This window comes from Phoxinus phoxinus, assembly GCF_949152265.1.
Source record: "Phoxinus phoxinus genome assembly, chromosome: 13".
Classification (NCBI taxonomy): Eukaryota; Metazoa; Chordata; class Actinopteri; order Cypriniformes; family Leuciscidae; genus Phoxinus; species Phoxinus phoxinus.
Window position 1 is genome coordinate 15,710,388 of NC_136888.1, and position 14,520 is coordinate 15,724,907.

The 14,520-nt window shown below is 36.4% G+C and overlaps 1 protein-coding gene across 10 annotated transcripts in view; it reads right to left on the minus strand.

Moving 5' to 3' along the window:
• Positions 1 to 14,520, minus strand: part of nrxn3a (neurexin 3a) — a 271,016-nt gene that overhangs the window by 178,544 nt on the left and 77,952 nt on the right. For 6 of the 10 annotated variants that reach the window (XR_013800087.1, XM_079633501.1, XM_079633499.1 and 3 more), the window contains 6 exons: positions 9,646 to 9,849; positions 6,508 to 6,534; positions 3,638 to 3,757; positions 2,748 to 3,129; positions 1,558 to 1,748; positions 1,308 to 1,481 (listed from right to left, as the gene is read on the minus strand). Coding sequence is in view for 8 of the 10 variants with exons in the window: in XM_079633501.1 (XP_079489627.1) it covers positions 1,308 to 1,481; positions 1,558 to 1,748; positions 2,748 to 3,129; positions 3,638 to 3,757; positions 6,508 to 6,534; positions 9,646 to 9,849 (1,098 nt within the window). In the remaining 2 variants the exon portion in view is untranslated. The remainder of the gene's footprint in view (positions 1 to 1,307; positions 1,482 to 1,557; positions 1,749 to 2,747; positions 3,130 to 3,637; positions 3,758 to 6,507; positions 6,535 to 9,645; positions 9,850 to 14,520) is intronic. The other 4 variants (XR_013800086.1, XM_079633503.1, XM_079633502.1 and 1 more) reach the window with 1 other exon arrangement.

The following is a 14,520-nucleotide window of genomic DNA, read 5'->3' on the forward strand; positions in this document are numbered from 1 at the left end:
AAATTTGAAAGACTTACAAAAAACTAAAAATAATCAAACCTACATAATAAATGAACAGAAAACAAAGATATAAGCATGCATTGAAATATGGCAGATATCTCATGTACATACGGAAATGGAAATTAGCAATGAGTAAGTGAAGAAATATTCTTTGTTTCAAGTGATCGGTGTTCTTTTTTGTAACAAGTTTGGCATTTAACATACAATACAACATTTTGATGCTGGTTATATGACCATACTATCTTGGACATTGAAAAATGTCAAAATGTCAAATTTGTCTTTCAAGGATTTTCAAGTCTTTATTTTTTTTCAATTCTGTATAAGATTACTATAATATGGAATTAAATAAGAAGCATGATATTAATCAAATGCACAGATACTTTTATTATGCAATTATTTCATACAGTATGCTAATGTTTATTTCACTGCCATCCAATATATTTATAGATTTTTTCTTTTACAAATAAAATTTTTTTCATATTATATATACACTACTGTTCAAAAGCTTAATGTTTTAAAAAGTTTAAAAAGCTTTACTGTTTTTGAACAAAGATTTTTAATGTTCTTATGATAACCAAAGGCTGCATTTATTTGATCAAAGATACAGTACAAAAAGTTATATTTATAATATTATAATGGAAAATAACCATTTTAATGTTTTTCAAAAAGTGTGTGTGTGTGTGTGTGTATATATAAATAATTATATATATTATGTTTTAAAATGATGTAAACAGTTTTGCTGCTTAATATTTGTGTGGAAACTTTCTTTGAAAGTTGAAAAGAAAAGCATTTATTTGAAATAGAAATCTTTCATAACACTAAACATATCTTAACTGTCACTTTTGATCAATTTAATGCATCCCTGCCAAATAAAAGTATTAATTTTAAAGCTTTTTTTTTTCTTAAACTGTAGTGCATATATATTACAACACGTGTCGTCATAATAACATAATATATGCCCATATTCTTGTTTAATTTTGAATGGTTTAAGATCAAAACACATCAGATCAAATGCATGAAGTTTACCTTGACTCAAAATACTGCAATGTAAATATTCTCTCTGTAAGTATGTTCATAAAAATGTCACTAATTGATACAAATGAAGACTTGGCTGATCCTACCATGACCAATGTGGCCAATAAGAATATTAATAAGCAAGTGGGCTCAACAGAGAGCTGGCTGGGTGAGAGATGAGACAAGCAGGGTGAGAAAGATGCTGTGATGGCTCAGTGAGGTGGAGGTGGAACTACTGTTTGCATTCATGAGAAAGAACGGGCTCCTCGAGCTAGAGTTGTAAGAGGTTGTACCTTCGCATCCTCGCTCAATCTGACCGCTGCGGAACAAAGCGTCGTTTATGAGGTCGGGGAGGCGACCGTTCAGGTCCACAGATGCCAGGCAACCCATAAAGCCGTCCCTGGAGGCCACGAGTTTGGGCAGGCTGTTATACATGTTGGGCCCCAATCCGGCGATGTAGAGGTCACCTGAACAGATACAATAGATTGTTAATGATTACATCATGATTGTGTGTGTGAATATGAATTTTAGCTGTTTACATACCTTTAAGGTCCAGATTTTTAGCGCCATTGACGACTTGACTCACTAACTTGGCATCGACTTTGAGCGTGTGGACGTTACTGTTGTCTCTAGTGATGACGACGTTATGCCACTGGTTGTCATGGAGAGCTCGGTCACTGTTGCCCTTGATTACATTGGGCCCGTTGCCCAGATCAAACACATAATGTATGTACCTAAAAGACGGGAAAGTGAAGCTCAGTTTAATGAGAAAGTGGAAATGCCATACCTAAATTCCATTCCAACTGTCTCAGCAGTTTTAATAAACAAAATAAATCAAAATGAACATAATTCTATTATTCTTCACTTCTGTTTTTTATAACAAAGCACACTGTATATGAAATAGTCTTATCTTATTTTGGATAAAAACCTGGACAGGATCCACAATTTCTTAAGTGCCCGATAACCAATACACAGAAACAATTTTTTATGCCATTATATTTACCTAAAGCTGCTTTGTGATCAAAAAGATTGCGAATTTATTTTTAGATTTCTTACTTTTATTTAAAGAATACATTAAATAAGTTACTTTAACTGTGAATAATAAATTATGTAATTTATCGGTAGAATTAACTAAAGATTAGATTAAGTTAAAGTTAACCAAAGATAGGCAAAATTAAATAACCAATAATAACCAAGCAGTTTGAAAAAAAATAATATGATTAGTTAAAAATGGTCAAAAGAGTTATTGAACTACAATCTAGAAACCAACACAATAAAAGAATAATAATATTTATCTGAAATTGTGCCTTAAGTTTACCTGTGGTTGTGAATACTTTTTTGGTCCACTAAATGGTGTCATTTATGAGTGGCCTCAATATTAAATATCCAATAATTGATTAATGTAAAAAAAAAAAAAACGGTGTAAATATCAGCAAAAATATTGGTCAAAACAATTATGTTTAAGTTTATGTCAAGATATAAAAAAAAATGATATTCTGAAGCAGAATATAGCTTAGCTCAAAGATTTCTAGTTTACTTGCTTCAACTACCGTACTGTACACCTTACATTTACACTGTACCTTGGTTTAATGCCTAAAACTCCAGATGACATTGTTTAGGCTAGTTCTTCATCTTAAGTGTTCATTGAAGCAACTTGTTACCTTGTAAACACTTTTACTGGCAAGGTAAAAAAAACTACATAAGGTAACCGACTACTACTTCAACAGGCTTACCCTTTCACCAGCTCTACAGCGATGAAATCGCTTCCATCCCCGCTGTTAAAGAGGATGAACCCGTCCGGAGAGGTTGTCTTGAACTGGAAGAAAAGGTGCATGGATGTGTAAGCCTGCAAGGTTGCTAGACTCAGGTAACTGCTCTTTGACTTGAACGTCACGGGGTCTGCGATGATGGAGCGCATGCCGAAGCGAGCGTTGAGCTCGCAGTAGTCGATATCACCGTTCTTGCACAGGTCGATGTACAGCATGCCATTGAACTTCAGGCTCTGCAGGTGACCGATGAAGCTGGAGGGGATCATGGAGACGAAACGGCGCTCGGTCATCACGCCCGTCTCGATGTTGTGGAACTCTAACCGGGTGTGATCGCCCACCATCTGACCTACAAACCACAGCAGGTTGGAAAGGAAAACAAGAAAAAAAAAATGCTGCTATACTACACCCTTAAACAATATTACACTGCTGTTCAGGAATTCAAATACAGTGATACTCCAAAACCCTTATTCAAGCACTGAGAGTCACAAACACAAAGAGTGAGTCTACATCATGTCAGCATAGCAATGAACCTGAACTAAATGTATGTAGTGTATTGCTGTGAAACACAAAAGTAGTGTTTGACTGAGAACAACTGAAGAAGCAATGTACTGTATACGCTGATGCAGTTTTCCAAACAAATTGGAAGTATGTACTATTTCCCACAAATTATAAAACCATCACAATATGTAGCGGAAGACTAAGACTAGGAAATCTCAAAACCGTTCACATATATATTTCTTCAGTTCCTTGCAACAAGTGCTTTAAATAATATGCATGAATCATCTATAGTTGCTCACATACAATAACCCATCAAGAATTGTGTTGTCTTTCAGATTGAGGACCAATGATAGTACCTTCTGCTACGTCATCGTCAACCGTTAGCTTGTAGCTTTTGCCCCTCCGGATCACGCGCACAGTATGCCATTCATTATCATTGAGTTTTTGTCCGGCATACAGTGTCTCTGGTCCTTTGCCTGAGAACGACGGTCATGAAACGTTAATGCCAACCTGAATTGTCTCTGACCAAACCTTTGCTTTCAATGTAAAAAAATGTGATAACTGTTTTTGATCCTTTGAATTTGAATTATGTGCCAAATAAGTTAATTCATTTTAGCAATATAGATGATTAAACAAAAAGAGAAAGCAGAGGTTTGGTGCAGATGTTATTGAATATTACACAAAAACATAAGCCTCAACTAAAATGCTATGCTAATTTTGTGTCCTCTGTTTTTCCACAATAATCACTTTAAAACATAACCATGAAATAAAATGGCTTTTACTCATAAAAGGTCTTGATATAACACTCAAAGACAAAGTTCTCAAAGTTAGTATGATAATGTACAAAATACCCCTTGCTTTATGCATTTTATAACAGACAGGCAAATAACATTTTGAAGGGAAATTGACTATTTAAAGTAATTTTCTTATTTTGGATTATTAGGCAGAGAAAACGTATAAGTTGGCAACATTGGCGTTTTGGTAAGGGCTATATGCTTGTCCAACTGATTGGAGTGTGTATGGGAAACTTCTTTTTGAAAAAACATATTTTTTTTTACAATTCTGTTCGGTAACACCAGCGATGCAGAAATCACATGCTTCACCTTTAGTCAGAATCAGAGTTAATATACAAGAAAGCAGTATATTTTTATGATGCAATACATTTGAGGAGTTAAGTAGTCACAGAGGAGAGCAGCGAGGTGTTTTGGATTCAGCTCAGAGCGTGCTATTAAATCATGCTCCACATCCCTCAAAATCTCTTGGCTCTTGGGAAATTGTGTTATGTACCAGCATGCAGTTATCGGTAGTTCCCGAGAAAAAATATTACCCTCCTCCACCCTATTCAACACTGGCATAAACGAGTTTCGACAAACATGAAGCTCACAATCTGCCATCACTGACATTGTTCAGACAATTCATCATGTCTATTAGATCATCCCTATGATACCATGCCAGAAACAATATCTAGTGCACTTTAATCTACTGTACAGTTGCAACACAGATTATTGTTCTTTATATAATTTCAAAAAGAATAATAACAGATCAAAACAAGCCCTAGAAACGATTATCATACTTTGAAAGCACAGATGTCTGAGTGATCTCTCAGCTCGCCTTACCAGGGTTGCACCACTAATGCATAAATACAGCAGTATCAAATACTTTCTTCACAGATTCCACTGCCGTATGCAGGTATAATCTTAGAGCGTTTCAAAATGCAGGTCTCGTAACAGGAGCTTAAGAACTAATAGCTCTGATAAGCACATCATTATAATTAGTGGCATTATATTAATCTGAGTGATTGAAAGTGTGAACTGGTGCAGGTAAAGGGATGTGAGACTAATCTAGCATGATGTAAGTATTTGCTACTTGATCAGAATGACTGATGGAGGTGAAGTTGTGGGTGACTGGTTTACTTGGTACATTTCCAGTAGAGCCAGCTCTCAAATACACCACCAGCACTCATCATTTGGCACACACACTTTGTATCTAAAGTCACCTCCTGTTCACTCAACCTCAAACGTTTGTTTTATCAGACCACTGGAAGGATAGTATTTAAGGATAGTCACCTATGAACAGCATATGAAACTGCTCCTGAATAAACAACTATAGTTTTATCAAGATTCAAAAGGCATGCAAGCCATTTATACAGTGTTCATCATTCATGGACATATATATGCAAATATAAGACAACTGCAATGAAACATTCTTACCTTTTAAAGTGAGAAAATCAGTTTATAGGTTTATCATAGTGGTTTTCTGACAAAAATGATCAAATATTTCTTTAAGTATCATCACCTTTTTAGTTTGACATCAGAACACTGTCATAGAGAGAATCCAAGACCTATTTTTGAGTAAAAGCTTTGTTTTTGCCCAAACTTTAGAAATACGTTTCCCTACTAATGGCATAATAGTATAAAACAGTGGAAAATATCAACATCAACAAAAATATCATAGCTAACTTAAGCGTAGTATTGAACAAAGTCATTTATGTACTTCAATTCTAAGATTTGCAAGTAATGACTGACCTGAATGCATTTCTTTGAGCATATTTTTTGTTTGAAAAATGGTGTATTAAGCCATATAATAATCTACTAAAAATAAGTTTGACTTAAAAAACAAGCACCCCAGCAAACATATAAACCAACAATCAGAAATACGACAAAAGGCATATTGCATCATATCATTGGAATAAGCTGAAATTAGAAGAAGGTACGATTTTACGTGCTCTGTATGCATTTTTAGGAAAAATTGTTGACATGTGGTGACTTCATAATGTGACTTCAAACACTGAATTACAAACTGTAGTTATTGCAACACAATAAAAAATATAATTAAACATTTTTCAGCATGCACAGTAATATCTCATAATAATGCATGCACTTTAAACTGAAATACTGCATTCCTTACTAAAGGCAGCAAAAAAAAACTAAGTAGTTTAGAAGATTCCATCAACTTTTAAGTACAAATTAAGACCTTTCTATAAATTATGCTAATAGGGTAGGAAATAGATTTTTTCATGACAGGTAAATTATAGGCCATCAAAAACAAGCCATGATTATTAAGTCACCACCATTTAATAATCGTGGTAATCGTGATCGGAGAGATCCGTCAACTGACCCTTTCACTAGATGCAAACTCTCCTTGACTAGATGGAGGAAAAGGCATAAGACATTCATTTCAACAAGAGAATCATTAGGAGCAAAATGAAACTTGAGTGTTAACTTACTGGAGTTACAGTTTATCCTGATACAGTCTAGATGGGGGAAAATAAGTGACAGATGAAATTGCATCCTTCAAGGTTACAGCTGCAGACATCCAAAAACAATAATTCCACCCTTCCGGGGACGTCCACATGCAAAGAGGCGGCCATTTTTTAGTATTAATCAAAATACATTATAATTGAATGTAAAGACGGCACAAAATCACTGGTTTAGCAGCAACTGTACATAATCATGTCTATGAATAAAACAACTTCATGATTTAATGATTATTTTACTACTAAATGAATTTTAAGCATTAGGAAACACCGATATATGCCTTATAAGCAATGTTTAGTTTATAAGTAAATTATAAAATGGCCGCTTGGAGCTCACCAACCACAAAGGCAATTCAACCCAGAGCTTTATTTTATTTTATTTTATTAAAAATATGCCTCTAATTGAACTATCTGAGGCCCTGCCCCATAGAAATCACACCAGCTCATTAGCTAAATATGCTTTAATAGCTTAAATACATTTAGCAAGAAGTTGGTGTTAGGGCATGTTTCTTGAATATAATGGCACTAAAATGGTCAAATAATGATTTCAAGTTTGCCTTCTCATTTTGGGTTGGGCTCTGTGTGGCTGGATTTACCATGTGTCGTCAACCGCAACAGAAAAGTGGGAGCAAACAGCCTCGATCCAATAAGCACCAGCACCATGCAGTGGCCTCTGTACCTCCGACTAGATCTTCCTGAGATCGGACCACTCAAATGAGGACTTAATATTCTACAATCTCTATAAACATATTAGTGTTGGTCTTGTTGTAGTGGTCTGCATCGTCCTAGCAGTAAATTCCCTTGCATTTTGGAAGATAGGGCAGTCCTGAGTGTACTTCTAGTGATATACATAGACTATGTATGCAGTTGATGTGTGTTTTATTGCTGACAGGCTGTCAAATCATTCCAGATGATTTCTCTGTGTATGCAGTCATAAGACATTCTTGTCTCTTTCAGTATGTTTACAGTGTGTGGGCTATGTTTGTCTCTACTATGGCAGAGCTGTCACAGATTATCAGTCCTACTGTCAAACCTCAGGCAGTTTCCTGCAGTGAGGTGTGAGTTATGTCACTTCCTTTAATGATGACACAGTGACTTAATGACCAGTTAGGGTCTCTCATCTCCCATCTAACAGTAATAGGTGTCGGGTTGAGGATTGAGAGGTGCTACAGTACCAGCTGCAGGTGAAGCTGAGAGCTCTGTTCTCGGGCTGTTTGCCGACCGGGCCGCAGGCTAAGGGCCTTTGAAGGGGTGAATACCATCTTTTGACAAAGCATGGAGAATGTGTGTCAGAGAATGGGTGAGGGGGGAAGAGGCGATGATGGTTAAAAGGAGGTGATGTAACAGAAAGGAAATACCAACCAAAGCACAAATGTGGTACGAATGGAGCCAACTGAGACGTAACATGAGTATTGTAGTAAAAGAGTTACTGAAGACATTGTCAAGTAGAAAAGATGACAGGAATTAGTGTTAAGTTGACAATCAGAAAGTCACAACACTTGGAAAGGGTTTGCACTCGTAAAAATGAATTACCCATCATTTCAAAAGTTGTTATCAAACAAAAATTGCTAATCTGTTATGCAGTGTTGTGACTGTCTCAAAGGAGTTTTTTATCTTCACTATGACAATGATCATGGTTAATATATTCAAAAGATGCACCAAACATTGTGTCAGTTAGGTCTGGGCAGTATGACGGTACTAGATACACCTTGCGACGGTAGAACTTTTTGACTTTATAATGCAATAGACACATTCGCGATGGGCGGTTGAGAGCAATGGAGAAATTTGTAGTAAAGTGAGAACACAGAGCGGATTATGGCCAAAATTTAGTCAAGATGATGGAGAATTAGGATGTTCACACTTGACAGGTTTGGTTTAATTGAAAAACGAACTCTGGTGCGATTGCACTGTTAGTGCGGTTCATTTAAATAAGTGTAAACTGTAAACGCTGCCATACGAAACCTGGTGCGCACCAAACAAGCAAATCAAGACCCTGTGAAAAGATGGGTCTCGGTTTGCTCGGTCCGCTTCTAAACGGTTCAACTGAACACAGACCACCGACGCCTAAATTAACCAAAAACAGGATGTAATGTCACATGCTGAAGCAATCCTGGTTCTTCTCATCATAGTTGCAATACAATCATCTTTGTTTGTCTGTGTAACGGAGGAATTCCTGGCACTCTTTTGACCCTTTTACGCATTTTCTAAGCTCTTTGTGAGTTCTCAGCTGGTAAAAATACCATCATATGTACACACATAAAGCGAGCACATTTATCCCAGCACACAGCATTATTTTGGATGTTGCAAGATATACATCATAAACAGCGTTTTTGTTTTGTGTCTTTCGGTGTTCGGTGTGCAAAATGACAGTGTGAACGCTAAATGAATGAAGACTAAATTTTCAGTCCAGACCAAACGAACCAAGAGAACCGAACTACAAGTGTGAACATAGCCTTAGTTGTTTAGTTAAAGATTAGTTGTTTATGGCTGCCGAACAACCGGCCAAATCGCTCGTAGTGTACATGTATGCATAATGGTTCATCAAATCATAATTTAGCTGAAAATTGTATATATATATATATATATATTTCAAATATAATATATACAGATTTCACTTCAATATTTAATGTTTTTAACTTTAATGTTGCATTGTGTGCAGCTATCGTTGGACTTAACCTTCAGTTTTTATAAATAAACATATCCATTGGTTTGCATTCATCAAGTTCTGAATAAAATTATAAAATAAAGTAAAATTTTGAAGGTCTCTCATAAGTAACCCTACTGTGATACATATAATAGTAAATTACTTATACAGTGAAATAAGGTCATACCGCCCAACCCTCAACATCAATTAATAGCCAAAATTTTGGTTAAATTTACAATCAATTACTTACTGTAAAGAAAACTATCAATTCAAACTCAACTTAATCAAATGTCTGGTGAACCATACAAATAAAGAAAAACAATAAAACAACATCTTAATATATCTTATTAATGAATGTAATGATGATGGATTCAGGGGAGGGTGGGGCTGGAACGATGGAAAGAAAGGAAGAGAGAGAAAGAGAAGAAGCACTGCATCCTGAAGGAGGGGGTTTTATACAATACCTAAGTTGACCGTGAGTTTGACACGACTGCCATCCAGCTCTAGCCGAAGAGTATCAGCGGAGTCACGTGAAGTGGTGGCCATGAGCAGGCCATACGCCCGCTGAGACATGAAGCGAAGGGACACGTCCTCCGCTTCAGTGTGCATCACGGTAGGCATCACCACTTTCATGAACATGCTCCCATCATAGCTCAAGATAGACGCCTCTGTGGACAAAAGAACACAAGAACTGTGTTTAGACAAGTTAAATGTAAAAAAAATTCTTCCAGGAGAGAAAACAATCATTGCACGTTTTTTTTGGAGTGATATCTTAGACTCACACAAAAAGACGTGAATGACAATATAATAAAACAAATTTAAAAGAATGCATTGTATTGGACTTTCAGCATAAACAATGCCAAATTATACCCCTACACAATTTTGAAATACCAGTAGACTGCATGGTCAAGGTGATGGCCATCACATGTAAAGTCATCTTCCTGGGAAAACGCTTGACTAAAACAAAGCACATTGAGTTCTCCTACAGGTTTCGATTAACTGGCTCAACAGGTAAATGAACAGATCTCTCCTGCCTTCTGCATTTTTTTAGCAAGCTGCCACACAGCCAGCCAGCCAGCCAGCCAGCCAGGCCTTGGACAGGACTGATGGATGCAGCGATGCCCTTTCTCTCCAGCCTCAGCCTCTGACTGTCATTCAACGCACCGCTGGCCTGAAAACACTCCATATGAAAGTATTAGAAAAGCCAGCCAAGCATAAAATGTCTGCTTTGACTCTACAGCATGTAGACAGAACTGGCAGCTAAACTCTGTTGTCTGGGCAGGTTTTTTTTCTCTGAGATCACTTGTAGAGGTCACATAAAATCTCATTTCAAATACCTCAGGCTAAATATTTTTGAGAAAACCTGTGCAGCACAAGATATTTAGTTTTAGTTACAATATTCAATGAAGGTCAATAGTTGCTCCAGATAAAATAATACAATATATACACTGTTCAAAAGTTTGAGGTCAGTTTTGAAAGAAATTAATGTTTTTATGCAGCCAGGATTTATTAAAACTAATCAAAATTGACAGTAAAAACATGTATAGTTACAAAAGATAATTTGCTCTGTAAGATTGTTAAAAAACACAGACATGGCAGATTCGGAGAGGTTTCAAATAAAGTATGTCAAGTGACAAGTCCTGTAAAGTAAAAAATAAAATAAAATAAAAAACCCGTCAGAATGTGTTTCAGAAAAGGTTACCTTGAGATTTTCCTATGGGTTTTTTAAATGTATGTGTGTATTTCAAGAGAAGATCAAAAATAAATGCTCATTTAATCCTCAGCCGTGAAAACTCTATCCTGAACACATGCATTCTAAATACTGATGCATAGAAACCGCTGACAAACTCTACAATTACACATCGATCAATATGTTATTATGTCCAATTAGTTGCTTTTCAAATCCTCCCTGGGGCCCCCGCCAGTTTTCATTTTACACCCGGCATACTAAGCAGAGAGAGGGAGAAAGAAATCGAGGTCGAGCGGCCATCAGTGAAGACAGCGAGAAGAGAAACAGATAAGTGGGACTAACCTCTAGACAGTATCTGATGGTTAACTCCGAGTGAAAGCAAATCAAAATGATTTTGTATCAACGTTATTGAGCAGCGGGCTGATGCGGGAGGACAGAAACATGGCATGGAGGATGTGACAAGAGTGACGGGGGAAAGAGCCACCAGAAATCTTCACAGGGTGGCGGTGTTTTCTCAATAAGGAGCCGATGTTACACAACAGCGTCCGGCAGCCATCTTGAGAGGCTCACTTATGAGATTTATGTTACTACTGTTTCCTCTCAAAGAATTTCATTAATCCGACTCAGGGCACGTGAGGGCACTCATTCACTGTAAAGCTTTTTCTCTTCTTTTAGCTGGGATAATTAATACAGTTCTTATGGCTGCATAAAAATGCTGTGCACACTCTACATTTCGGTATATTAATTAAGCAGATCTTTTGTTTTCCAATGTAAATAATGAACACAGAACTTATTCAATCACATGCCCGAATGAAACACGGTTCATGAAAGTCAAATGAGCTGCAAAAAGCATTACTCATGGGAGAGGCTAATTCAATAAATAAAGGGCTTTAACTGACATTCAATCTCACTAATTGATGAATGAATAGATGGAATGTTTAATCAGAATTGTTTTGTTTTCTTCTCTCTGTGCTGCTTCTGAACTTTTGGATATGCATTATCGTTCATAAACAGATATTGCATGCATTTGACTATTGAGATTTGCAAATGTGCAGTTTCTGGGGTCAGATTTCAAGCAGTGTCCCAAAGTGTGACATGATAAGCTCCATCTAAAATGGTTTTTAAACAACATTTTTGTAACTCTGTTTTATGTTTATTATGGATGTATTTTTTACTTAATACATCACACACACACACACACACACACTATATATATATATATATATATATAAATGTTGTGTATCGTAAAAAGCATATAAGTCAGCTTAGGGTCCAAAAAGACTCACCAAGAATGCATGTAATATTCGGCTAAATAAACACTGCAGGACTAGTTATTAAGTTAACTTCAACAAAAAAAAGACCATTTAAATGTAAAAACATGGCCAAATTTATTACATAAAAATAATCTATAAAAAAATATATAAAATTAGTTTGATAGCCAGTAAGAAATATTTATGGCTGGATTTTTTTTAAATAAAAAAATGAACGTATCCTGCGTTAATGCTTTTGTGCGGGTACATTTTATTTTCTCCCCCCTGAACCCCCCCCCAAATTATTGGCCTTGCTTGAGGCACAGTGCGTTTGTGTCATAACGTTTCGATTAACCCGAATGACTAGCGCTCTGGAATACAAATGTATTGATTTAGCTTCTAATATTGAGTGAGCGCAGGCTGCTTAATTAAGGTGTATCTGTGATATGATCTATCATCATCATCTGTGCAGCACAGAGGGATCAGACTGACCTGTACTGAGCTCTGTCTCAATGACATAATGAGAGAAACATCAGACATAAAAGGCAATCAATGTTCATTAAACTGTCAGTCTTCCTGCTGCTCACCGGCAGACAGCGAACTCTAAACTGAAGATGACAAGGACATTAATGTAGGCAGCAATTCAACCTTCAATCTCTGCTGTGAGGCAGAGACATGCAGAGACCATTTGGTGAGCAGTGCCTCAAAACAGAGCAGCTGTTGCCTCTCTTTTGCTGTTCGTTTAGACTCTTTAACCTTTATCAGCTCCTGCGGTGCCACATGCTGCAAATTAAGGTGTAAAGAGAGACCTTTTTATTATACGTCTGCCATTGCAGTGCGGCGTCCAACTGCCCAATTAAGGTTTTAGGTAATTCCTGATGACATTTCATCAACCATTGTGAGCATGAGTGAGATTATCATTGTAACAATGGCCAATTCAGGTGTATTAATAAATGTTAACTAATATTCAGAGTAATATAAGTTAACACAAGTCTGGTTTGGTGAAGATGAACCAACTGTGGGAGTACCTTAGACAAAAAAAAAAAAAAGTTTAGGAATCAGTTTCCAATGCAGGAACTTTTTATCTATGAGAAACGTCACTCCTCGTCTGTCGGCTATCACAGTATTTACAGCGAGTTAAATAGATCAATAAACATTGGAGAGCTCTCCACTCCGAAAGCTGGATATTCTCTGCTTTTGTGGACGAAACTATGTAAAAAATAAACTAAAACCTTTTACTAAAACCAAATCATTCAGGAAATTGTTCAGCGCATGTTTGTAATTAAACATACTGTACCTGCAGGTGGCCACTGGTTACACCCACACAAACGCTCACACACATGTTAAATAATGTGTTGCAGGTGTGTGTTCTGCTCTGTATTAAATGGGGCCCAGAGCAAAACTATGAAAGCTCGAGACGTTACCGTTTTTGCTGTCGTAGGCTACTATAGAATTAAAGAAAATGCACGTAGGCCTATACTTGGGCTATTCATAGAAGTTAACAAATTCTATATTGCCAGCCGTTTCTATATGCGATAATATTAAACAATTTGTCTGTGATGCATTTTGACAATTCGCAATCCAGAATGAGTGACGATGGTCGAGGGAACTAAACATTCGAACGTCTGGTTACACTTTAGGCATGTGATATTAATCTAATTTTATTTTTGATTTCGACTTTGAAGGTAAAAATATTAAATTAGCCGCGTTCCGTCCAGCGCAACTTCCTTCCCTTCACAGCGGCACAATCGGTAATTGTTTCAAAATGCAGTCTCTATGTTGCCAAATTGCGGGACGTGCTTGATAATAAAAAGAGCTATTAAAAGCACAATAATCCGTGCAAAAGACACTGTTTCCAAATTCAAGGCGGCTTTTTGTGTGCGCGCTCGGATGCAAATGATACTTTAGGCTTTGTGTGCGTATCTGACCAATCAAATACACACAAAAATATGTCAAAATGACCGGCTTGGAGATTATTCACTTGAACACGATGTGTCTTAAATGGGCGTAAATAGTTGGGAGAAAATATGATGTGTATTATTAGATCTGCAAAATGGCAGCAGTCTAATAAATCTGCTGAAAATCGTGCTATTATTGTGAATCAAACAACAAAAGGCAAAGAGAAAATTACTCACAGGTCTTGAATGAATAACTTTAGCTTTTATAAGCATGAATCTATCAATTTATACAGTGAAAAATGTGCAGTGTTATTTTACAGTGTTTCTTTTGTAGGCCACATTACTTCCCTGAACAGTAATGTTAGTAGACCTTCCAGAAATTAAAGCACTGTTTATTTCATTTGTATCTTTGTTTTATTGCATATTTATAGTATTTATTTGACCATTTGTTTGTACTTTGTTTCTTTATTCTTATTGTATCATATCTAAAAAAAAAATGCC